The 24072-nt window shown below is 42.4% G+C and overlaps 1 protein-coding gene across 1 annotated transcript in view; it reads right to left on the reverse strand.

Annotated features, from left to right (window-relative positions):
* The window catches only part of gbe1b (glucan (1,4-alpha-), branching enzyme 1b), an 89346-nt gene that overhangs the window by 27659 nt on the left and 37615 nt on the right, over window positions 1-24072 (reverse strand). The window contains exons 8-12 of the mRNA XM_069669048.1: window positions 23619-23734; window positions 21405-21532; window positions 20999-21097; window positions 11759-11869; window positions 11501-11672 (exon numbers count right to left, since the gene is read on the reverse strand). Of these exons, the coding sequence (XP_069525149.1) occupies window positions 11501-11672; window positions 11759-11869; window positions 20999-21097; window positions 21405-21532; window positions 23619-23734 (626 nt within the window). The remainder of the gene's footprint in view (window positions 1-11500; window positions 11673-11758; window positions 11870-20998; window positions 21098-21404; window positions 21533-23618; window positions 23735-24072) is intronic.

Below are 24072 nucleotides of genomic sequence, written 5' to 3' on the forward strand. Positions count from 1 at the left end.
GATCATCCTGATTAGTCTTCTGTTGAATAAGACGATCAGCTGACGCACTTTTGTTCTGCTTCAGACAAGCTTCATTCTCCAGTCATAGAAATAAGCACTGTGTGTTATAACAGGCTGAAATGTGCCTGCACGGTGCTCGAACCACTTGGAATCATGGACTGTAGAAAAAGATGGCCAACATGACAGCTCCCTAAAAGTGAAGTCAAAACATCTCTATCGCCCCCTGCTGACTGGCTGCAGTATAGCTCATAAAGCCTGCCTCCTCCATGTTAACAGATGGGACATGAGTCAAACTATAAAATCAAAATACACAGCAAATACATTTTGTCAAACATGGTTTCTGTCATTATAGTTAGTTCTTATCCTGCTGATTTACGTCCAAGTGTTCATTTTTCTGACAAGTTTAGTTTTAATTAGTTATTTGATGCTGTCAAAAGGATGATTGACAGCTCTGTTGACAAATCCGGCTCCTGCAGCCGATCAGTTCCAGATGAGCAGAGTAGAGGAGGAACGATGAGAGGAGACTAAAACAATCACTACAGTCACTGAAGTTTCCATATCTGTGAACGTCTGCTTCAGACCAACACATAGAAGCAGTTCTGATGTTAAACATGCCGCCGTGCGGGATCCTTGCTGTGCTTTTCAGTAATTTAAGAGTGCGTTATGGTTAGCGGAAGTGGCTACGGCGGCTCCACTGTGCAGCTCTGGCTCCAAATGACGTCACAATCGCAAGATGGCAGTGCCCGTTAAGGGGGCTATTTTGGCATCAATGAGAGCAGATGGAGACGCCTCGTCCATCTATATACACAGTCATTGAGTGGAATGAGTTGATCTGATCCCATAGCAGCTTGAGTAAGGGCATCAATGATGCTGCTCCTTGTTTGCTTTCCTTTGTCCAAGGTTGCTTTTTTGAATAAACAACGAGCCAGATTATATGAACCATAGAGCTTTGTCTTTAGATAACAAGAAGACAGCAGGTGAAGACAGCTCCATGCTTCTCTGCAGGACTGGAGACATCCATTCTCCATTCTTACTGTTCTGGGATGCTGGCTTAACTTTCCCAGCGTTTTCACATCTTTAACTAAGACCATCAGCAGTAAGTTTTGCACTTTGGGCCATCCTTACTTTTACTAGAGGGCACCTCCAAGCCAGTTTTCATCACCCCTGAGCCTGAGAAATCCAGGAGTGTGTGAAGGCGCTACAGCAGGAGCTTCTTAAAGGTTAAGGCTCCCATGAGTTGTTTTCCATATCTGCCTGAGCGAGGCAAATGAGCAATTTCAGCATGGATGTTACAGCCGCTGTAGGCTGTGTCACGGCCCTGGCCACAGGTCAGCAGCTAATATGTCTGCGAGGCATGACTGTCCTCCAGCAACAAGACAACCCAGTTCTCCTGAGTCCTTTGCTGCCAAGGTAGGACGGCTGTCTAACGTGTAATTCTCCCCAGCTGGCTTTCCCAAGCTGTAATGAACTGAGATTCTTGCATTGAGCAATACAATGTCTTGTTAGATCTTAGCTACCCTGGACAAACCACCCTTTGGAGCCACACTGGGATGCGTGGGTATATTAAAGGCTTCTGAGGTGAGCTGAGGTGAACGCAGTGAGAGGGCAACGCCTGTGTGAAATATGAAGACAGACGTTGTAACCACAAGGAGCTTGGTAAGAAGTTACTCTTCATTAACATGTTTTTTTATGGAGTTGCATCAATCCTAACCTACGTGAGGACATCCCTATAGGGTTAAATGAGGTCATTCTAATTGGCAGGGCACAAACATGCATATTCCAGTACAAGACAAGAACAGGGAAGTAGATGGCTCAGACTGCAGAGTCGTATTTAAGGCTCTACTTGTAATCACAACGCGAGTGTTTAAAAGATTTACCATCTATTCACAACTCACTTGAATACATAAGCATGAAACAGAGGATTGTGCTGAATGAAAGGTGTCAAGGACATGCTACAATTTGACAACCATCCTTCAAGAAAAGAAACATGGCTTCTTTTTTTCTCTTCTACAAAAGGCAGTCGCAGCAGGCAGAGCATTCTCTGGATTCAGGGAGCATTCACGGGATATCAAGACCTGTCAAGAGGGAGCAATGGCATAAAAGAATCCTCTCAAACACGGCGCTAGAGGCTCCTCCCTTTAAGTAGCACCTCAGGAATAAGCACCGTGATTACCTCAGGGAGCTCATTGTGGAGGAGGAAAAACCCACATTCATTGTCAGACATCAATATGAGATGTTCAATGCATTATTTACTATTTTGGTGCATCAATGCTCACTCTGGCTCGACAGGATCTACAGTGCTTTTGAGTTCCTACATTTCCCAGAATGACTTTAGACATGCCCTGGGGATATGGACTCTGTGTTGCACTGTGTTGCATACGGGGTGGGAGTGAGAGCGACCGCAGCAGTGTTATACATTTTCTGGGGAAGAAAAGGTGAGAGACGGATCAATGCAGCGGTGTTATGTGTGTGTAATGCACAGTTTGGACTGCAAAAAGCCATCAGAGAGGGAGTTCTACTTCACATGCTGCTGACAACGGATCCATAAAGAAGTTAAAGTTGCATTACACAAGTATTAGGCTATGCACACTGAGAATCACTGGGTTAGGATTGACCCAGCATGGGTACATGTAGCACTGTTAGAATACTGAGTAAACCTGACCCAGAACCAATTCAGCGTTTTGACCCAGTGATGCCGTTATTTTCACATTACTGTTTGGTTACTGGATCAAAACAGGCCTCCTGTTGGGTGGTTTCTGTCGACTGGGTGAAATAACCACTGACTTTTAACAAGTTGTGGATGGTGAACACAAAACAACAGACTAAAACTAGAAAAGCATCTTGCTTCTTGTGTTGAAGTTTGATTAAAAGTTCTGTCGGCCCACATTTTGTATCACCTCCGAGTACGAAACTAAAGGTGCGTTTTGATAGCAGGAACCAGGGTCTACATTTAGTTCCGGGGTAATTGATTTACCTCCAGAAAAGTCCCTGCTCGAGGGTTAGTACTTTCCAAAGGTCCAGGAACTGTCAGGGCAGGGCCTGCAGTGCTGATCGTTTCTGATTGGTCGAGTGCTCGCAGCGTTTTATTTCACCTGCCACGTTTAAAAGACTGCAGCTGCAAGCTCACCGCTATCCCCATGCTTTGAGATGGATGCTAACAGGCTAACTGTAGTGTCGGCCCGTTCGTTGCGTTTAATGGCGTCATCTTTGTATTATGGCTTTCATCTTCTTCTTACCACCACCTACTGGACTGGCGGTGTAGTGCAGTTACTTTTATTGCTTCTCCATACGTCACTGGCCTGATCTGCATAATCTTCCTGGGATTTAGGCTGCTGTGGAAAAGCAGACAACAATGGGCCAAGGAACCATTTAGTTCTTTGAAGAAAAGTTCCTGGTACTTTCAGTTGAAAAGCACCTTAAAAGTACTTTGAATTCTTGCCTACTAAAAAAAGAAAATGTGGATAAAGTGCATAAGTACTGTGTCCCTGCTCTAACGTTTATGTCTCCATGAAGGATTCTGTCTGTGTTGTTCAGTTGTGAAGGAGAGACCAGTCTATTCTGTCGCTGACCAACAAAACGCACAAAGACTGAAAAAAAAAAGTGTTCCAAATGCTCCGGGTAATTGGCTTCAGTGATCATGAATATGAGACATTTGCATTAATTCAAAAGCTGAAAAATTGTGCATCATCTGACGGCTTATTGTGGCAACAACTGCCCTAAATCATACTTCAGTGCGAGACGGCTCATTTCTGTCTTCACGCTTCCACCATATTTATGACAAATAAAGTCGCTTAGAGTCTGAACGGCAGCACATGACCAACTGTTTCTCTTTGTGTGAGCTTTTGGAACCACCAGGGACAATAAGTTAAGACTTCAAGCGTCGCTAAGCACCGCGTCACCTGCGTCAGTCACTGAAATAAATTTGGTTTTGATTTCCCCCTGTGGGCCCATGACACGCTGATGATGCAGAATAGGTCACCGAAACTGTCCAATGAATGAGCTTCCTGTCAGTTCCTCAGACTTTATGTTTACAACTCTTGGTTTGTTTGTAATAAGTCAGAGTGTGAACCTGAAATGGACTAGAACCAAAAGGAAACAATGGATCATTTCTTTCTTTGGTTTAGACTGAGAGAATCAAACTGCAGGCATGAGCACAGTCAGGGGATAAGAATGAGCAGATAAAGGAAGTGCAGACGAAATATTTCAACCTGATGTGACACTTCATCTTTCGGCCTAAAGTTGACCTGCACGAATAGCACTAAACAAAATGCACCCAGATATGCAAACTATTTACTTAACTGGACTCCACTAATTAGCAGGGAGTTTACAAATGTTCCTTATCGTGCACATGCTCTGAGAGTGTGTGGCATTTTGCAGCAGTGACAGCCTGTACACACACCAACATTAACAAATAAAGCATGCACAAAACACGGGGGGTTAGATATCTGCCTAATCTCTGTCCGAAACAACGCGCGCATCTACAGGCTGCAGCTTTGATAAAAGCTTCCCAAACAGCTCCTCTTCATTATCAGTAAAAGTGCACTTTGCCTGTATTTACTTTCGCTTTTCTAACGTTATTATTTCATAAAGTCTAGTGGAGATGATTGATTTTCTGTGCAGGGTGATTCAGTGCGCTGTGGAAGCCTTTGACTCTTCTTTTCATTTCATCTTTAAAGAAACACATTGGACACACCTCCATTAGGTAATCATTTCCCTCTGCTCCCCGATAACACAGCGACGTTCCTCCCATATGCCTGCATTAATCAGCATGTTAATAACCTTCCTCTGCCTCCTCACAGCTGAACTAAACCAGATAGCACATTCTGAACAAGGATGAATTATGATGGATTCTCAACACAATACACACAGAAATAAAATCATCATTTGTGTCTCACAGTATATGGGGGGGCACTGTTATCCGAGATAAAGCAGTTTATAATATATGGAGGATACAGATTGTTTTTAAATAACCATTTCAGGGTAATGGCACTTTTTTAAAAAGTCTGACTTCAGTAAAGTCTGATGGGGCAAGAAAACTAAAAGTCAGAGGAGCAGGTTGTAAACAAGCCAACTTTTTATCCTGAATAGCTGAACTCCTTTTCACACTCAAGCACTGCAAGTACGGTACGGTACAGATGACCCAGAGAGATGGTCTGTACTGTTAGTTCTGTTCGTTTTCTACTAGTTATGTTTACAGTTTGTTTTAAAACCTTTAAGACCTGCCCCCTCATGTTTCTTTCCAAGCTGTTTTTTTATTTTACGATGTCGCCAAGTTGTAAAAACCAAAGTTATGACTTAATAGGAACTTTTTTTTATCCATGCTAAAGCACAGCTTGACAGATTGCAGAGCTGATAGGTCACTCCACTATTTTTATAGTGACTGAAATATCTCCACAGCCATCGGATGGATCGCCATAAATTTGGTGGTTCCCAGAGACTGAAATCTAAAGACTTCTCCCTGACTTCTTCTCTGTTGCCACAAGCAGGTTGACATTTTTGGTTTTGACGCTGTGTGCCTCGTTAATTATCGAGTGCTTTCTGAAACATTTGGTAACAGTTTAACATCATCCTCAGGTTGTATTGTAATCACTTGGATGATCCCCTGACTTTAATCTAGCACCATCACATGTTCAAAATGTAAAAGAGCTGCAAAACTCTTGACATCTATCTTTGTGTTGAGTGCTGACTCGCATCTGTATGCATACTACCATGGTTAAGTAAATTGGCCAACATTGTACATACATTTGAAAGTTTTTTATTAAATCATATTCTGTATTTTAAATATTTGGTCTTTTTTAGATATACTATATATATATACATACACATCTCCTTCCTTCCATACTTGTCTCTAAGTGTATTGTATGAAGCCATGAAGGCAAATTCCTTGTAATGTAAAATTCATATAAATAATTAGATAAATCAGATTCTAAATCTGTCATATATAACATCTGTTAAACATCAGCATGTTAGCATGCAACTTTTAGTATTTAGGTCAAGGCACCAAGGTACCAAACAGTTGCTTACTAAGGTTTAGTTTAGGTATCAGTAACACGTTGTGATATATAAAAAACCTGATCACTATAATGCATGCTGCCCTGTTAGACTCTGTTCTGGAAACTTCACCACATCCCAGCTGTCCACAACCAAGTTGTTGATTAGTATGTTTTTTTCAGTACAAATGATGGGTAAAAAAACCCTGAAAGTTATTCCCCTTGGAGAAGTTGCACCAAAGTTTTAAACCCATATTAAACTCGCTGTACAAAGATGTTAAAATTTGTGCTGGTTCCAAAAAACGATATGATTAATGGGGGCAACCATGTTTACACAAGGTTATGTCAGACAGCTTTTCAGCTGGCACATCCCATTACTCCTCCACACAGGCCTGCATCAGATAAGGGCCTGACAGTGACACAGTCCCCTCAGTAATTAGCAGCACAAGAAGGAGCCAAGGATCAATGTGTTTTCCATCGGAGGGATTCTGGCAAACAAGATCAATGAGGGAATCAGAGGGGAAGGCAAGAGTCGCAGAAGGTTTCAGATGCAGTGCAAAAAAAAAAAAACTGCAGACCTGATGCAATGATTATTTGCACTTGCTAGATTGATTTCTTGTTACTGCGTTAATGTACACTCACACTCACATTTTGCACATTAAATAAGCATTACTGGTCCAACAGCAGAGCTGGGATCGCCTCGTACGTCCAAATCCTCGAGCCTGAGAGCACAGTTAGCTCTCTCTCAGGCAGATTATCTGTTTGAAATGTATGAGGCTAAAGCACTGGTGTTCAATTCAGCGTCCAAGGCCGCAGTATAATGGCTGCCTGTTGCATTGTAGCGCTCCATGAATACGGAGTGCTGGGAGAAGTTTGAGCTCAATAATTTAGACTGTAAATCTGCAAGGTTATCTTAAGTCTGCGAGAGCCCTGAAAGTCAGGAAGTGCGAGCGCTGCTGATGGAATGATAAAACCACTGAGGCGTTTCATTACTGCCACGCCACTCGGAGCCTTAATGTCATTGACACCCCGACATCCTTTACAGTATCCTTCTCTCAGCCTCCTCCAGGCGGATGCTGCTGTGTGCTGTTTGCTATTGGTCGTGAGTAAATAAATAGGTTTTTCTAGGCTCGGCACTTCAGATTGATTTGCTTGCTCAAACAATTTGCTCTTGCTCAGCACTGACTAAATGACTCTGCTGTCATTGATCCATTGACACGGCATGTCATCTCAGATCTACTGGATTCTTTCTTCTTTTTTTTTTACACTATTTTCAGCATTTCCCTAATGCTCGCCTGACAGCCTGAAGTTGGGAAACTTCTCAGGGATGAAATTCAGTTTGGTTTGTCTCTGTGGAGTTTGAAACTTTTTCTTCTGTTTCCATATTTTGTGCTTCTCAGGAAAAAACTTTCATCCATTTTTATGTTATCAAGAGAAGATACTGCTATTCTTTTAGTCAGACAAACAGCACCTCTCAAAAGAAACAATAATACTTTCTCTGCCTCCTAAAAACTAGTTTCCTTTCTATAGCTCTGCTCTTCAAACACCTTCATGACTTGACAGAATGGGGTGAACTGAAGTTTGAATTGTGAGTTTGCCTTATTTGTCTGTGTAATTCTGCAGCCTTTCATTTAAATAAGTGGAAAATTTGGGTTCTTAAGTAATCACTTTAAGGGTAGTGAAGTGATTTAGTTTTACTTACTTACTTCAGAAGAGAATGTGTCTTTTCTTTAAGTCTTACACCTACAAAAAAACAGACACAAACTTTTGTATAAAAGTTTTATACTGAAGTCATAATGTAAATGTCATATTAGTCTCTGAGTATGTTTTAATTACATCATTAGGGACTTTAAGCAGCGACAGCTGAGGGACGGCTACAGCGCCGGTGAAACATTCCAACGGGTTGCCGTGGTGATAGATGTCTAATGTCACTAAGCAACGATTTGTAACAACGGCTACTTCTGCTTCTTGCGCTACAATGTCTCATAAAAGAGAACTTGTTTTACACTTTACATGACAATTTAATAACAGTTGAGTTTACGTTACTTAATGACGTGCCAAATACGATAAAAACGTATAATTACTGATTACACTCTGACTGCGGCAAGCCAGTCCTTCTCCCGTAGTGGACAGCTGGGCTACAACGACTTTTTTTTTTAATGCCGTAGCTGTCCCTTCAACTGTCGCTTCTTAAAGACCCTACTATTTGAAATAAAGAACCCTGTAGGTCAGTGGTTCCCAACTTGGGGTCCGGGCCCCTTAGGGGGGGCGCCAAAGATCGCTGGGGGTGCGCGAGGCTTTGTCTGCACTGAGATTGGCAAGATTAGATTTGCACATATTAAATAAAATCATTAAAAAAGCTTTTACTTGATAATCAAAAGGAGTAAAGGTTGGGAACCACTGCTCTAGGTCCCGATAACCCTTTGAAGAAATTAAAATAAGTGATAAAATTGATCATTTGATAGGTACCCAGAAGTTCCTGTCGCACAATAGGACTGGGTCAAGTACATCAGCAACAGGAATTATCTTTGATCTGAAGGTTAAAAACTGCTCGCCGCCAACAGGACGAGAGGACAGATCACCATTAAGGGCAGATTTTACAAGACAATGAGAGACATTATTCCACTTAGACTGCACTGAAACAGGTGAAGGACTTGGAGGGGATTTACAGGCATATTCTCTCGCTCAAATTTTAAGTGAATATAAGTGCAAAGTGCCATTAGCTATAACTGAAACTAAAATCTATTTCAGCAGCTCGAGTTTAGATTTACATGGCTGAACAATAGACAGAAAAATGACTATTCCCTTTGTAAGAGAAAAGCTACTTTTCAAAATAAAGTGGATGAACTTGGCTGTATAAATACTGTGAGGTCTTATTATGGGTGGCACTCCCCTTTCTTTTGTGCTTTTAAACATCTTTATGTGCAACAAAGAAGGCAACTCGTTATTTGGGTCGAGCCTAAATCAGACATGAAGAATGCAAGTGTGCAATAATTGGTCCATTTAACAGAATAATTGTTATTTGAAGTGTTGTTTTTCCCTCGCTATATAAACTCTTGGTGGTTCTGACGCTGCATTGATTAGTTGAGAGTAGATGTGGCACCAGAAATCCACGGGAGACGAAGCACTACGAGTACAGCAGTGTGCCTTTTAGCTCTACTTTAGCCAGAGAATCAGATATGATTATTATCAACTGTCCTTCAGCTGCCCACATGGGGTCAGCTCTCTGACATCCTGTTCATTACGAGCCGCCGCGTTACAGTCGTCCATCGAGAACAGCTGCTTTGATTGTGCCTCTCTTCTCCCCGCACATCAATCCACTTAGCAGAAATTCACAGGGTGTTTCATTTCTTGTTCCTAGAGTAAGACGAGACATTGAAGTGGATACTGAGTGACAGTGAATCCAAAGAGGCAGCGGAGGGAACAAAAATACTTTGATTGTTTGGACTCAGAGGCTGACCGGTTCACCTTGTCACCAGGTGGAGCTAAAATGCTGTGGATCACATGAGTCTACATTAAGCCAGAGCACGGCACATGCAAGGAAATATATTCCCTTCAACCAAGGTCAGCTCCCTACATCATTAATTATCACTTTATTATCTATACCAGCAGGTCTCAATAGAGCCAAGCCGCAGCTCCGATGATGTGTTGAAAACGAGGAGCGTCTCACAGCGACTGAGAATTGGATCCTTCTGGAAAAAAAAAGAGAAGCTATCTGATCTGAGACAGCTTTTGTCCTGTATTTCACCATCGTCTGTGGAAAGTGAGTATTAATGTCAACCCCACTTCAAATGTTCCTTTGATGCTTATCACCAGCCTTGACTCATTGGTGACAAACTACTCCGGAGATATGAAACAAATGTAATAACGGAGCACTTTACACCAACAAAAACATGAGTGAGAGAGGTCACTTCAAGCTATTCAAGCCTTTTGAATGAGGATATCTCGACTCAACATCTGCTCGGGACTCCTGCCCTTAAAGAAAAAACAGTATTGTCCCAAAGATATGACCCCTGACAGTAGCGCAAATCAACACAGTAGGGATAGCTAAGTACAGATGAATGGTGAAGGACTCAGATGGACAGATGAATAAATGTGCGTTTATATCTTTTCTCTATCTTTTCACCCAGGGATTGGTGTGTCTGTCTGAGGGGAGAGGTTTGAATTCAGAAAAGAATAAAGAACACGGGAGGGATGTGAAATGATTCCCATCACCTTGTTTAATATAAAATGAACCAACAGAAGGACACTGCCTCACTATCATGTCCTCCATCTACTCCCGTCGGTTCAATGTCACCTGGTACAATTTTATTTTAGTACGACCTAGTCATGAGATTTTTTTTCTTTAACACGTACGTGGTAGTCATATGTGATCTGGTTGGTTTTCAATGACTCCCAAAACAAACTACATGATTGTAGGTGAGTACAAGCAGGACACGAGCACAGGAAACATGGTCAGTGTGTGAAACGGCTGCAGGTTGGTGTGGCTCAGGCATATCGATATCACAGTTTGGGTTCATATGAGTAAGTTAGTAACATAAGCTAAATCTAGTACGTACATTAAGCTAAGTAAGTGACATGAGTAACGTAACATATATATGTTATAATGGGCGGCTGTGGCTCAGTGGTAGAGTGGGTCATTTCTCAATCAGAAGGGTGATGGTTCGATCCCTGATTGCTACTGTCACATGTCAAAGTGCCCATGGGCAAGACATTGAACCCCGATTTGCTCTCGAAGGCATCGCCATTGGGTTTGAATGGGCATAGATACTGATTGGAGATTGGCCATCAGTGTGTGAATGTGTGAATGTGACATGTAGTGTAAAAGCAGCTCTGAGTGAGTTATATAAGAGTTATGCAATAATCATAGAGTAGTAAATAAACTAAAGATGACTTTTGGTTTAGTTACACATGGGACTACTTCAGCCTTTTTGCCAAGTCCCCTGACTCTGCCTCTGCTCCCATTATAATTACAGCTACTAGTGTCGTCACCTTACTATTAATGTTGATAGGTTGTTGCACAAATGGCTTATATGGCTGTAGGATGGAGGTGCATGTGTGATATGATACCTAACATGAGAGCTGAATCATCAAAGTACATGGTTAACTAAACTCATCCATAACAAATCAATTTACAGTGAATTAGAGCTGCAATATTATTATTATCAAATATACTATTTAACACTAGTTCAAAAACTATATATAGTAAATATTGTATATAACAATATTAATAATACATTTTATTTATATAGAGCTTTAAAAGGTACTCAAAGGCACTTTACATAAAAGAAAGAACGGAAACAATAGCAAATACATTAAATACATTAAGAACATATATAATGCACAAATAACAGGCCATTGGTTAAAAGCAGATTTAAATAGGTGGGTTTTGAGTGCGATTTTAAAGGAAAGAAGAGAGGGAGAGGTGAGCCCTGCAGGGTATACCCATGAATAACATATAACCAATCGTATAAAACATGTATTCTCTGTGTGTTACCGTGAAGACTCACCTATGAAGTTGAGGTATCCTTCTCCGCCCAAACCGTGCGTGATCAGGCGCATCATCTTGTGCAGCTGCATGCCGCGGTCGATGACGGACGTCATGGGAGTGAAGGAGCTCATGTTGGTGTACATCTCCTTGTCCATCAACCAGAAGGCCAGAGTTTTATCCCCGACCAGAGCCTGCAGGGGTGGGTTGCGTTTTATCATTGCTAGTGGTGAGATAATACAGACACTATTGACACTATGGTTTTGTAGAAAGAGCCTACCTGGTCGTGGCTCTCCGCGTAGGCTATGCATTTCTCTCCGTAGCGCCTGTTTGTCAGTGTGTGGACGATATTGCCCATGTCCCAGTCTTCATCCTTTAACTCCTTCAGGATCTACACATTGACAGAGAGGGCTTATTGAAAAGGGGTTTGATAGATGTGTAGCTGAGAGATCCAGTCGGCTCTGACTGATGTCTAAAGCTCAGTATTTCAGCTCTGGCAGTCTTTCTACCTTTCCTAAGTTTTCTCTGGGTTACACTTCTTTCTCAGATCAATCTCTGTTTTGACATCTCTATATCCGCACTGTGAGTTATGTCTACCTTTGAATGGCGGTAATGGACTTTTTAATAACTTCACTACAGCCCATGGGTAGTAAGGCATCAGCTCTCCCCACCTGAGATGGGCAAGGTCAGAGCCTCTCATCCAAACGGAGGGATTCAACAATAAATCCAGCCATGGAATCAATGCCCTGCCACTGGTCTGCCTACATGCACACTTCCTGCCAAAGGAGTCATTTTCAGAGGTCAGAACGAAACGGGGGGCCACAAAAACATGCATCTCGAGCACATCCGCCCACACAGTGCTGCTATACGGTCATCAGAAGTGATCCTAATCACTCAGAGTTACACAAGCACAGAGAGCACGGGGCAGAGTGAAGATAACCACGCAGAGGGCGGTGGGCACACAGAAGATTTAATAAACAAGAGAGACACTAGAAAGCCACAGCATATCAATATCATCCAAAGTGGGAAAAAAGAGAGTTTATGCCCTCTAAGAACCCTTGGTGATGGACATGCAGGCGTCTGATTGGTGGGGGAGTCGGCGAGCTCATCTCAGTGACAGGCTGCAGTCTGCTCGCTGGAATTGGCTGTGACAGCTGATTGACATGTCAGGAAACCTTTATATTACTCTACAGACCCATAATCCTCGGAGTAAAGAGAGTAAATTGTGCCGATCAATACGTCTGAGATGAACTGGCTAGTCCACCTAAATAGAGGCGATCCCGCTCTATATATCACCATCTGTTCACATTCACTCTCCCTCACCTCAGCCTTGTGTGGCCAGATTAGTCACCAGAAAACCTCGGCGAGGAACGTTTCATCTACGTGCGGTAAAGACTGTCAGACCTTTAAACTCCTTTGAGCTCAATTTGTGGCTATTACTTAGTTATAGCTCAACATCGAAACTGTTCAGGGCCGCTGATAGCGAGGAGCTTACCTGGGAACAAATCTAAGAATCATCTCTGACATCACATTTTAGATCACAGGTCAACTAGCAGGCTTTGACGTTCAGCAGAGCGCAGCTATGTCATCTGTGAGGTTTAATCTAATGTCCACACACACATGTTACATGTAAATTGAATTGGTTTAAATAGTATTCCAATCATACCTTTTGTGACAGCACTATGTCACAATAACTGTATTTATTTTTGTATATTTGCCTCCTTTTGAGTCATAAACTATTTTTATATTTTGACAGTCTCTCACTTTAAACAGGCTGTATCTTTTAAATGGATATCCTCATATTTTGCGTGAGTTTCACATTTTTGGGTGTTTATTGTTCACAGTGAAAAAGTGAAAGCTGCATAATTCTGTGTTTTTCCAGAATGACATGTTTAAAAAGGTCGCCTCTGAAATGGGCCGTTCAGAACAGCAGCCGCAGTTCTACGCAGAACCTTGCTCTCGCTGAAATCGACCAATCGTCATTCACCGTCATTCCCCTCAGGCTGCCTTCTTGCTTGTAGTCAAGTCGTTGTCAAGATTTCAGCTTACCATTCCGATACCTCCTGGTGATTCTGGCTCGTACATTTAAGGCCGAATAACCAATCCTAGAGTGGCCATGTTTTCTACAACTTTGGAGTGACAGTGCAGTGTGGCCGCTACCCCATGTGTGGGGGAGGGGCTACGCGGTCACTCCAAATACTGTCAGCCAATCGTGGCTAAGGTCTGACCTTTGAATGGCAAAACGGCTTGTTTGTGTCAGGAAGGAGAGGCTCCTAAAAATAATTAAATTAAAATATGTATACAATTTTTAAAGTTTCACCAAAGTGATTCAAAAGCACATTTGAATAATAAAAATTGATTGAAGAGCTAAAATATGTCCACTTTGAGATATTACAACATTAAGACGCACAAGAAACAAAAAGAAGAAATGACGGCTCATACAAATTTCCTCCCCAATAAATCAAGAGGGAAAAAAGGATTTTACATTAATAAAATAAAGAAATACAATTTTAAATAAAAAAAATGAAGCTTTTTTTTTTTAAATAATCCTTGAAGACATTTAACAAAAGACGACTTTACAGTTTAAAGTCTCAATAGTGCAAAAGTGTAATAACGCTGACATACTGCATTTACACTGTTAATTTAACAATGTTGTGTTGCTGTACTTAGCTATTTAACTGTATTTACTCTTATTCTAGCAATTATATTTAGAGCATTTTTTTATTTTATATTTATCTTTTTTCTTATCTATTCTACATATACTGCACATACTTGACATATTTCTTACTTCTATTTATATTTCCTATATTTCTTCATGCTTCTCTCTGTGTCAGAGCAACTGTAACGCCTGAATTACCCCCAGGCATAAATAAAGTATTTCTGATTTTGATTCTGAAAGAAATGGAAAGAATATCAGGGTAACAGCGGTTAGCAGCATCCTGGACGATATTACAACACATTGTTAAATATATGTGAAGAGTGAACAGTAATACAAAGTTTAAAAATGAATCTCTCTCCGGCTGCTAAAATGCAACACCAGCGTAAAATAAATAAATCCTCTAAATGCTGCCTCCTCCGTTTCCCCACCCGCTCCAATATAAAAGCTAAACAAGTGAATGTGCAGGAAATACCCCGGAGATCATCTCGGCCGCCTCCACATCCACGTACAATCAGACACTTTACACTTCCTTATGAATCATTACAATTCAATTCAACCGCAAAAGTGGTCTGGGAGCAATTAATCTGGGAGTGGGACTGTCGGAGCGCAGACAGGAGTGACTGGGTTGACGACTTCCCCACCGCCAGCTCACCCACATCAGCCCCGACCAGCCGAGCTTCCTGGCACCACTGACACTCCACTTCATCAATGATAATGAGCAGTGCACAAATCTTACTTTACAAGCCGGCTGTCAGGAGCCAACCACAGTGCCCAGATTAATTAGGCAGAGCCAGAAATAAAATTAAAGAAAAAAAAGTCTAGCAGTGCAGGATGAGGTCACCTCGCTGCCACTGACACGCTGAGACTGATTCAAGAGCCTCTCCTCCACCCTCACACGGTGCCGGGAGGACTCGGAGGCAGAGACGTGGTGAAGGTGAAGCTCTTGTTTTACATTTGGTGGTTGCACGAGCCATCCTACCTCTTCTGCTTTGCAAACACCACTGGAGCTGTTTGGCGTTGCTATGGGGACATCCTCTCTTCACACATTCAGTGCAGCCCGCAGAGACGAAGGTGTGCAACACTCAAGCCCGTGGATCAAGCTAATGCCTCCCTATCTTTATATTTTCACAGTTTGGGAAATTAATGAACTTTCTGCCCACGCAGATGTCGCTGCCGGAGGCTTCGCTCGGCTGAAGGAACTTCGTGGCTCACCTCACAGTTTGTCTAAAGAAAAAGCTGCACTGTGTAAATCCTGCAACGCCTGTTAGCACCATACGAGGGAGGCCTCGCAGTGCAATTAGCTAATAAAGTGAAGCATGATGACGCTGAAATGCTGCCATTAAAGGCAACGAGAGGAGGGTGACAGCAAGGGGCAAAGGGGTCACAGAGAGGGGGTGCCCTTTAAAGGCTGCCGATGAAGTCGCTCACGTTTATATAAACAAGCTGGAATCCATCACCGCTCGCCTGTAGCCGCAATTTTACTCAGTCATGTTAATTGAAAGTGTTTCCAGTATGATGGACAGAACAAAGTATGTGGCCCAGAAATGGATTTTCCCCTGAAACTAATGAGGAGAGAGCTGTGCCCACTGATATTTTCATTCAATTAAAATATATGGAGGAACAGAAACGTAAATCGGGACAATTGACACGGAGGTCATTCGAGTTGAAGAGCTAAGAGAAGCTGAGGGATGCCGGAGTATTCTCTGCATCGCCTTCTCTTATCCGAGCTGCGACCAGAGAGCCCTCTACCTCCTCCGCCTCTAATTGTTTCAATTACATCTCAATCTATTGTAGCTGGAGGGAAGGCTGCTTGTTAAATTAGAGGGCTTTTGTAACATTATCCATTAGGAGTGACAGCATTTTATGGTTATAATCAGATCGAATCATCCAAACTTGTGCTGTGCGCCTTATCTGGTCCTCTCATTAGGATATCTTAATTTTTCACAGCCTGTTGGTCCTAACAGCCTTCTGCAGCCAGTAAATGAGTCATATCAATCAGTCATGCTGAGGACGAAACGCAGCGTGAGGCCTCGCTGGAGGAACGAGACAGAGTCGTTCGTGCACACATGTGAATCTATAAATAAGCTCACAGCCCCGTTGCTCCATCTCTTTGTCTCTCCTTTCTTCTGTTCTCCCAGCATGCCTGTCTATCTCACTGTCTGTCTGTCTTCCTCTCTGTCTGTCCCTCCCGGCCCCCTGTCTCCTTCTCTGCTACACACACCTCACTGGAGGCTCCACTTGAGTCCATTCAAATCCCTCCCTAATTGACACTCTGTGAGAAGAGGCGAGGCTAGCCCTGAGTGCACTTCACTGACTATACCACGGCGTGTTCATATGAATGCTTCCCTGCGCCGAAATACAAGAATCTCGCTGCTCACTCGCTCTCCCCCCTCGGCTTTACCATTCACGTGGCATCAAGACTCCTCTGGGAGGCAACAAATTTAATTGAAAAAAATGCAACCAGTAGGAGCATCTAAACGAAAATTGCATTGCAAGCAATATTGTTTGAAAAGTAAAAGCAGCAACAATGTCTCCAGAGACGTCCCGAGGATAATCCTGTGAAACCTCTGCTTACCGTGGAGCAGGCAGCGTCTCAGCGGTGCAGCGCAGGCTGCCGCACAGCTATTGCAAGCATCAGTGAGGAAGGTCAAGTCTGGGACTATCTTGCTCCCTCTCTTCCCCCTCCCTCCTTCTGCCTCCCTCCATCCTCGCTGCCGTGCTAAACCCACCGCTGTGAGAGACAGACTTGATTAACGATGCATAGACTTCCCCCATCGAGAAACACAAGAAACTGTAGAGCACGAGGACGCATGGGGCGCGGGGTCACACACTCTGGTTTGCTTTTGCACCAATATATGAGTAAATAGAACTTTCAGTGTGGGCTAGTGGATAAAAAGATACAGCGTTTCATGAATCTTACAGCAGATAACCTCTTTAGGTATTCTGCAAACCGCCTTTTTCCTCAAATATCAAACAAGAAAAAGTCCTTCTCGCTCCAAACAAACACGCAGACACAGACAGGACAGAGCGGGAAACAATCCACATTCATCCAGCAGCCAACCCAAACAGACTGACACATCCCCAGAGACAAGCTGCTGCCTGTCTGCTTCCCTACAAATGTACTCTCTAAAGCAATATTTGCTGATTTCATAAAACCGCATAGTGACGATGAACAGGTGGAACTTTGATTAAAACATGCTTTGGAGGAAACGCAAAGAGGACCAAGTAAATACATCATGAGATATGGGCTGATCCACAGTACGGAGAATATGTACAAGTTGTCCAGAAGAGGCTCACGCTGATTAAAACAAGCTTTCTGAGAGCAGGTCTGAAGAACATGTATTATAATCTAAATAAACGTTCATATTTAGAAATGTATGAGAACATTTATCATCTCTGAGGGATGGGCTTGTATGCATGCACCTTCCTTGTGCTACTCTGCTCGGACATCATACGGTTATCAGCGTTCACACCTGATGGCTGCACGGCTACAAACAATGTTTTCCCATTGTGGGCCATTAAGTACTTTCACAGTGGCAGTTTGGGCTGAAGTGGCGAGCTAAAGGGTGCTTCAACACTTGTTGTGGAAGGACGGAGAATATTCGACGCCCAGAATTTCCCATCCAGTCTGAAGCAGCGCTGGGTGGTAACACAGCGCTGGATGATGTTATGTTTGCAGGAAGGGATTTGCAGGAGAATTTCAGAGTGATGTTAAATATTTCAGTAGTTTTTTAGTAATGCTACCCCTCTACAGATTTAAGCTGTTGTTTTTGTTTTCAATTTTTTCTTTATTAAGTAGAGTCTCATGTTTACGTCATAGTTTTTTTACTTTTAAATTTGTGTCAACATTTTCAACAGAATTTTTGGCAAAGAAGACAAGACACACTCATACTGCTTATCCTGTTCAGGGTCGCGGGGGGCTGGAGCCTATCCCAGCTGTCATAGGCCTTTTTCACAGCGAGCATTTTTACATCCAACAGGAGGAAAAGCGCAGGTGTTTAAAGCAGCATTAATGATGGCTGTATCCTATTTAGCTGCTTTAATTTCCCGGTCCTGGTTGTGTGCATGCTGACTGGCTGTCATGGCTTTCTCAGTCACCTGAATGGAACAGAACCATTGTTAAAGTTAACACCTGTGCTTTTCCTCCTGTCGGATGTAAAAATGTCCGCTGTGAAATAAGCCCATTGGGCGAGAGGCGGGGTTACACCCTGGACTGATCGTGAGACGGAATAATTCAGGAGATCAGTCAACAAAAGGTTAAAAATCACAAAGCGTAGATACGGATGAGTTTAATGCAAAAGACCTGTACAAACATGGAACGGGCTTGCTTTATACTCTCTTAGTGTCAGAACAGCATGTTTCGTGGCCTAGTGACCCTGTACACAATGTCAGACTCTCACAATACACACACATGCTTTGGCATATCCGTGCTGCTCAGAGGAGGTCCAATGCTCAGCAATGACCTCAGTCCTTGGCTGAACTCATTGTTTTCCATATTTCCCAATATCTGTTTTCAAATCAACAAAGCTTCCTTTCCCACTCGAACTTAAGGAGCAGAATTCCCTGAACACGGTACGCAAAACACTTTTTCCCAGAATATAATTTCACAATAATCTACCGGGGCTGCACGGTGGTGCAGTGGTTAGCGCTGTTGCCTCACAGCTAGAAGGTCACCGGTTCAAACCCCCGGTTTGCATGTTCTCCTCGTGCATGTGTGGGTTCCCTCCGGGGTCTCCGGCTTCCTCCTACAGTCCAAAGACATGCTTGTAAGGTTAATTGGTGACTCTAAATTGCCCATAGGTGTGGGTGTGAGTGCGAAAGGTTGTCTGTCTCTGTGTGTCGGCCCTGTGATTGACTGGCGACCAGTCCAGGGTGTACCCCGCCCTTCGCCCAATGGCAGCTGGGATAGGCTCCAGCCCCCCGCGACCCTGAATAGGATAAGCGGTATAGATAATGGATGGATGGATGGATGGAATAATCAACTGTCAGTCACAGGGCTGACACATAGAGACATAGAGACCTCACACTCACGCTCACACCCACAGGCAAGTTAGAGTCACAAATGAACCTAACAAGCATGTCTTTGGACTGCGGGAGGTAGTAGGAGGAAGTACCTGGAGGAACCCACGCATGCACAGGGAAAACATGCAAACTGCACACAGAAAGGCCCCATACGTCCAAACTGGGATTCGAACCCGGAACCTTCTAGCTGTAAAGCCGCAGCGCTAACCACTGCACCACCGTTCAGCCCTCCACTCTTTCTATTACATGGAAAATAATAAATTCCATCATTTCATTTAAAAACTTCATTTTCCATGTGTTCTGAAAGCTTACTGTCCGCCCTTTTCTTACGCTGTCCGCCCTTTTCTTACGGTGTCAACCTTTCCAATCACTGTACAACATTAAAAGATTAGTATATAATGTGATGTACTAAGACATTCTTTATTTAGGTGGTATTATTTAGTTCATATCATATGATGCACAACCCAGTTCACATATGCTGTGCAGAATGCATACTTTATACAATGCTCTACCTCTGTCATATCTCCTTTGTCCTTGTTTCCTCTCCTTGTCTTGTCCTCGGTTTAGTTTGCTATGAGGTTTCTATATTTATTTATTTATATCTAAAAAAGCTTACTGTTCATAGTGTGTAAGTGATTGTTTCGGACCCTTTCTTTTTAAATTGCTTGTTGCTAACATTTCCCTCCGTGCGCAGTCATAAACCTGCTGGGACAAAGGTTTTTTTGGTGTAAAAGTCTGTTTCTGATCTTGGACCTCTCACATTGTCTGACTGGTTTGGACAAATCAACAGAGCACTGAGTTCATACTGAAACAAAACCTGTGCTTTGCCAGCGTACACAGCTAAACGAAGGACAGACATTTCAGACTGAATAATGCATCAAAGTAAATGTAAAGGTGACTGCAAGCTCATTCAAAAGCTCCACTTGAGAGAAATAAGAGCAGAAAAGACATTTCAGCTTGGATCAGTGACGAGATGACCTTCATGTTAACATTATTAAAGCTCGTCTTTCTTTTACTTTTATTTTCAATAACAAGTACGTCTCCTCCATCATTTATTCAGAACGCTGTGTTTCAAGGGATAAATAATGACCTTCCCATTTTGCACAGCAGGTAGGATTATGAGGGGAAAGAAAAAATAAATTAGCACAGCTTTGCTAAAAGCACAAAGACCTTCTTTGGTTTGATCCAAAAAAAAAAAGAAAAACCTTGCAGTTCAGTGTGAAAAATACAACTCGAGCGCAGAGTCTCTTCACACAGGAAGAGAGCGAAAAACACCATGTGACCTGTTTACATTGGTGTCTCACTATGAACAGCTCTTTGGAATACTAAAAATATATCTCTTTAGTGGAAGCAGAATACTGCTTACTTATATACAAGTACATTTGCAGGCTTCTGTGGTTTCTCCTGTCTGAGGATTTAAGGCTTCTTTAGAGTTCATTAATAATACTTGTGCATCCTGCATCCACTTTCCAGGTGTATAAATTCTCCTTGTACATACACGTCATATCAGGGCACAACAGTGTGAAGGTTCCTCTAGGAAAACACAGTGCAAGTTCCTTGCATCACTATATTTCTACACAAGTTTCACACTTGAAAGCTTCTTAAAAGGCTCAACAGCTTAGCAACAGTTCTCAGCTGTAATGTAGCACAAGAGTGTTTAATGCCTCCTAACATGCCCTGTCACTGCCTTTGTCTTTCATCTTTGTTTTGAAGGCAAACGCTTTTAGCTTTCTCTCCACTGTGTAAGTGAAGTTTCTGAATGGGCTCAGGCCTACAGTGCCGGGAAAAGTCACTGTATACAAAAAAAGAGGTAGATTTCAAACAAGTCAATTATCTTACCTGAATCCATTTGTCAGGAATGGCCATAGCTAGTCTGTAATCAAAGCCGAGTCCTCCCTCCTCCACTCCCCTGCAGAGAGCCGGCATCCCTGACACATCCTGCAGAGAAGTCACACCATCTCATATCGCATTTTCGCTTTGTGTGCACAGGTTTCTGTCCCAGTAGTCGGCCAAGATCACATCAATACCACCCCACAACACACATATTAAGTGCTGAACATCCTTTACCACAGGCTAGGAAAGAGTGACATCCCATTTATTTTTTGCATTACTCTTTAATTGCACCAATGAATACGTAAGTAAGCTATGCCTAACTAATAATTGCTTCTAATTAATAATAGCTGTGGGCAGTGTCATTCAAAGTGAATAGATGCTGAAGGTGTATGAGTTAGAGTGTGTGTTTTACCTCTGCAACAGTGATGCAGTGAGGATAAAGCGTATGAAGGATATGATTGGCAAGCATCAGGTAAACCAAAGAGTCTTCATCCACCTGGAGGCCAAAGTACTCACTGTAGTCCCCTGAGAAGCCCGAGCCTGAGGAGGAAACACCCACACAGTCAACAACACTCATCATGTTTCCACCCAAACTTCTGAAAGCCCTCGTTCCACTGCTTTTGGAAGAGCTGCAACTGTTTCAAATCTCTCACTTATTTCTAAACAGACTTAATATCAAGTGAATGTATTTTTTATTTATCATATTCAGGAGCATGCAGGTAAGAGACTTAACACATCTGTCCTCAATTAATTTTAACACAGTCAGAAGCCACTTTAAAGTAACAGCTACATATTGGCTATTTAAAGACCTTCATTATACATTATTATATATGGCATACATACTGTACTACAGACAGTGACAGCTTCTGCAAATGACTACATGGATTCTATACAGAACTCTGCATGGAAAGTTTTAAAGACTAGCTGCAGTCATGTTTAAGACATATAAACTGCTCAGCTTGAAATAATAAATTTAGTTTGATGTGTTTTTTCTGCAAATATGTTTAATTACTTTGTAGAAATCCTCAAAAGGCATCTCCTCCTCCTTCTTCCTCATTAAAAATTCCAGAATCTCCAGAATTTCCAACTGCACCCTCTGTCGCGAAAACAAAACACGTCTCTGCCATCGTTTGTGGCAAATTGTGTGTAATGTAGTAATTAGTAGTGGTAACGTTAACGTTAGTAGTCCGTAGCGAGTTTGCAAAAATGACGATGATGGTGACAGCTGGCTCGCGCATCGCCGAAGTGGTCGCCATAATACACATAATGATTTGCATATCGTCACCACGTCCATTAACGGGATTGGCTCCTTAGGTTTGTGACGTCTCAAACCTGCCAATCTGAAAACGTGTTGTTCAGCCTGTCCTTGGCACACTGCAGTTTAAAAGCAGACAGGCCCAGCCATGGAGATGAGTGCTTATGTCTTGTAGTGCATGAAGAACACCACATGGAGATGTTTACAAAGTTAAACACTGGATTTTCACTGGAGGGGGTGTTTAAGGCTCCTTTTGGCCCACAATGTTTTTTCAATATACAACTCTTATTTCCTTATTTCTGTCTTTTACAATGTTTCAGAACTGGATTTGTTTTGTTTTTTTTCTTTTTAAAGGGGCCCAGTGAAGATTCAGTGGTATTACAGAAAAGTATTGTTTGGCATTTGCAGCAGATAAACCTGCACAAACAGGACAATAAGAAATCATGTAATGCTCAAAGCTCCACTAACTTTACTGCTAAGCAACCTGTCAATCTCTCTTTTTTTTTTTACTGTTAAGGCTATTTTTGGCCCAAGACTTAGTGTACACAATGTTTGTTTTTAATATACATTTGTGAGTGTTATTTCTTAGTGTTATTAGACTTTCTAAAGGTGCCTCTCATTTAAGTATTGTACCGCTTTTGTGGCTAATAAATCTGCACTAAAACATGTAATACTTAAAGAGCCCCTCCAGTGTAAATCAAGTGTTTAACCTTGTAAACATCTCCATGTGGTGTTCTTCATGTGCTACAAGACATATCAGGGACAGCATCAGCAGTCATCTCCATGGCTGGGCCTGTCTGCTTTTAAACTGCAGTGTACCAACCATTTCGGCGATGCGCGAGCCAGCTGTAACCCTTATTGTCATTTTTGCAAACTCACTACTGACTACTGACGTTAACGTTTCTACTACTAATTACTACATTTCAAGCTAGCTAAGTTTCAACAAGTTGTCAGTAAACGATGGCAGCGACGTGTTTTGTTTTCAGCTGTTATTCTACGAAAGGAGAAACGTAGCACGTAGTGGGCGGGGCCTATGCAGATTCAGGAATTTTTAATGAGGATGAAGGAGGAGATGCTTTGGGAGGATTTTTACAAGGTAATTAAACATATTTTGCAGTAAAAACATATCAGACATCATTTAATATTTCAGGCAGAGCATTTTATATGTCTTAAAACATGACTGGAGCTGCTCTTTAAAGTAGGCATATTCATTTTGCTCATATTGGGCGCTTTTAATGCAAAAACTGCAAAAAAAAGAAAACACTTATTTCAAAAACATCATCTTAAAAAATGGACTTCAAAGGAGAGGAGGATGACATGCATACACACACTACGCTCATGTAAAATGAGATGCACACAAACCAGCCTTACCGATGCCATGGTGGTGGTACAGCATAGAGGTAATACCATCGAACCTGAAGCCATCAAAGCAGTACTCCTCCATCCACCAGCGCAGGTTTGACAGTAGGAACCGCATTACTTCCCAGCTAGCAAGCAAAACACACACACACACACACTCAAGGTCAGATAAACAAGAAGCTGTGAATTATTCACACATCTCATCATGCTCTTTAGGCACCACAGATTAATTTTCACCGCTACAGGACATTCACATATTGATAAGCAGAGCTCCATTATGTTGGAGTGTCAGTGACAGGACGGTGTTTTCATTAACCACGCCGTAGAGGGGATTCTGTCTCTCACGTATCCAGTTATCAGGACAACTCGGTGGCTTACAGTGCACAGCAAAGATTTCCTATTTCCATCAGACCACTTGCATGAGCAGTGGGCAGCGTTTAGTGTAGCCAGGCCCTCCCTGAGTATT

Source organism: Semicossyphus pulcher, unplaced genomic scaffold, assembly GCF_022749685.1.
Source record: "Semicossyphus pulcher isolate SPU_LCO1_2020_fin unplaced genomic scaffold, fSemPul1.0.p SCAF_19, whole genome shotgun sequence".
NCBI lineage: Eukaryota > Metazoa > Chordata > Actinopteri > Labriformes > Labridae > Semicossyphus > Semicossyphus pulcher.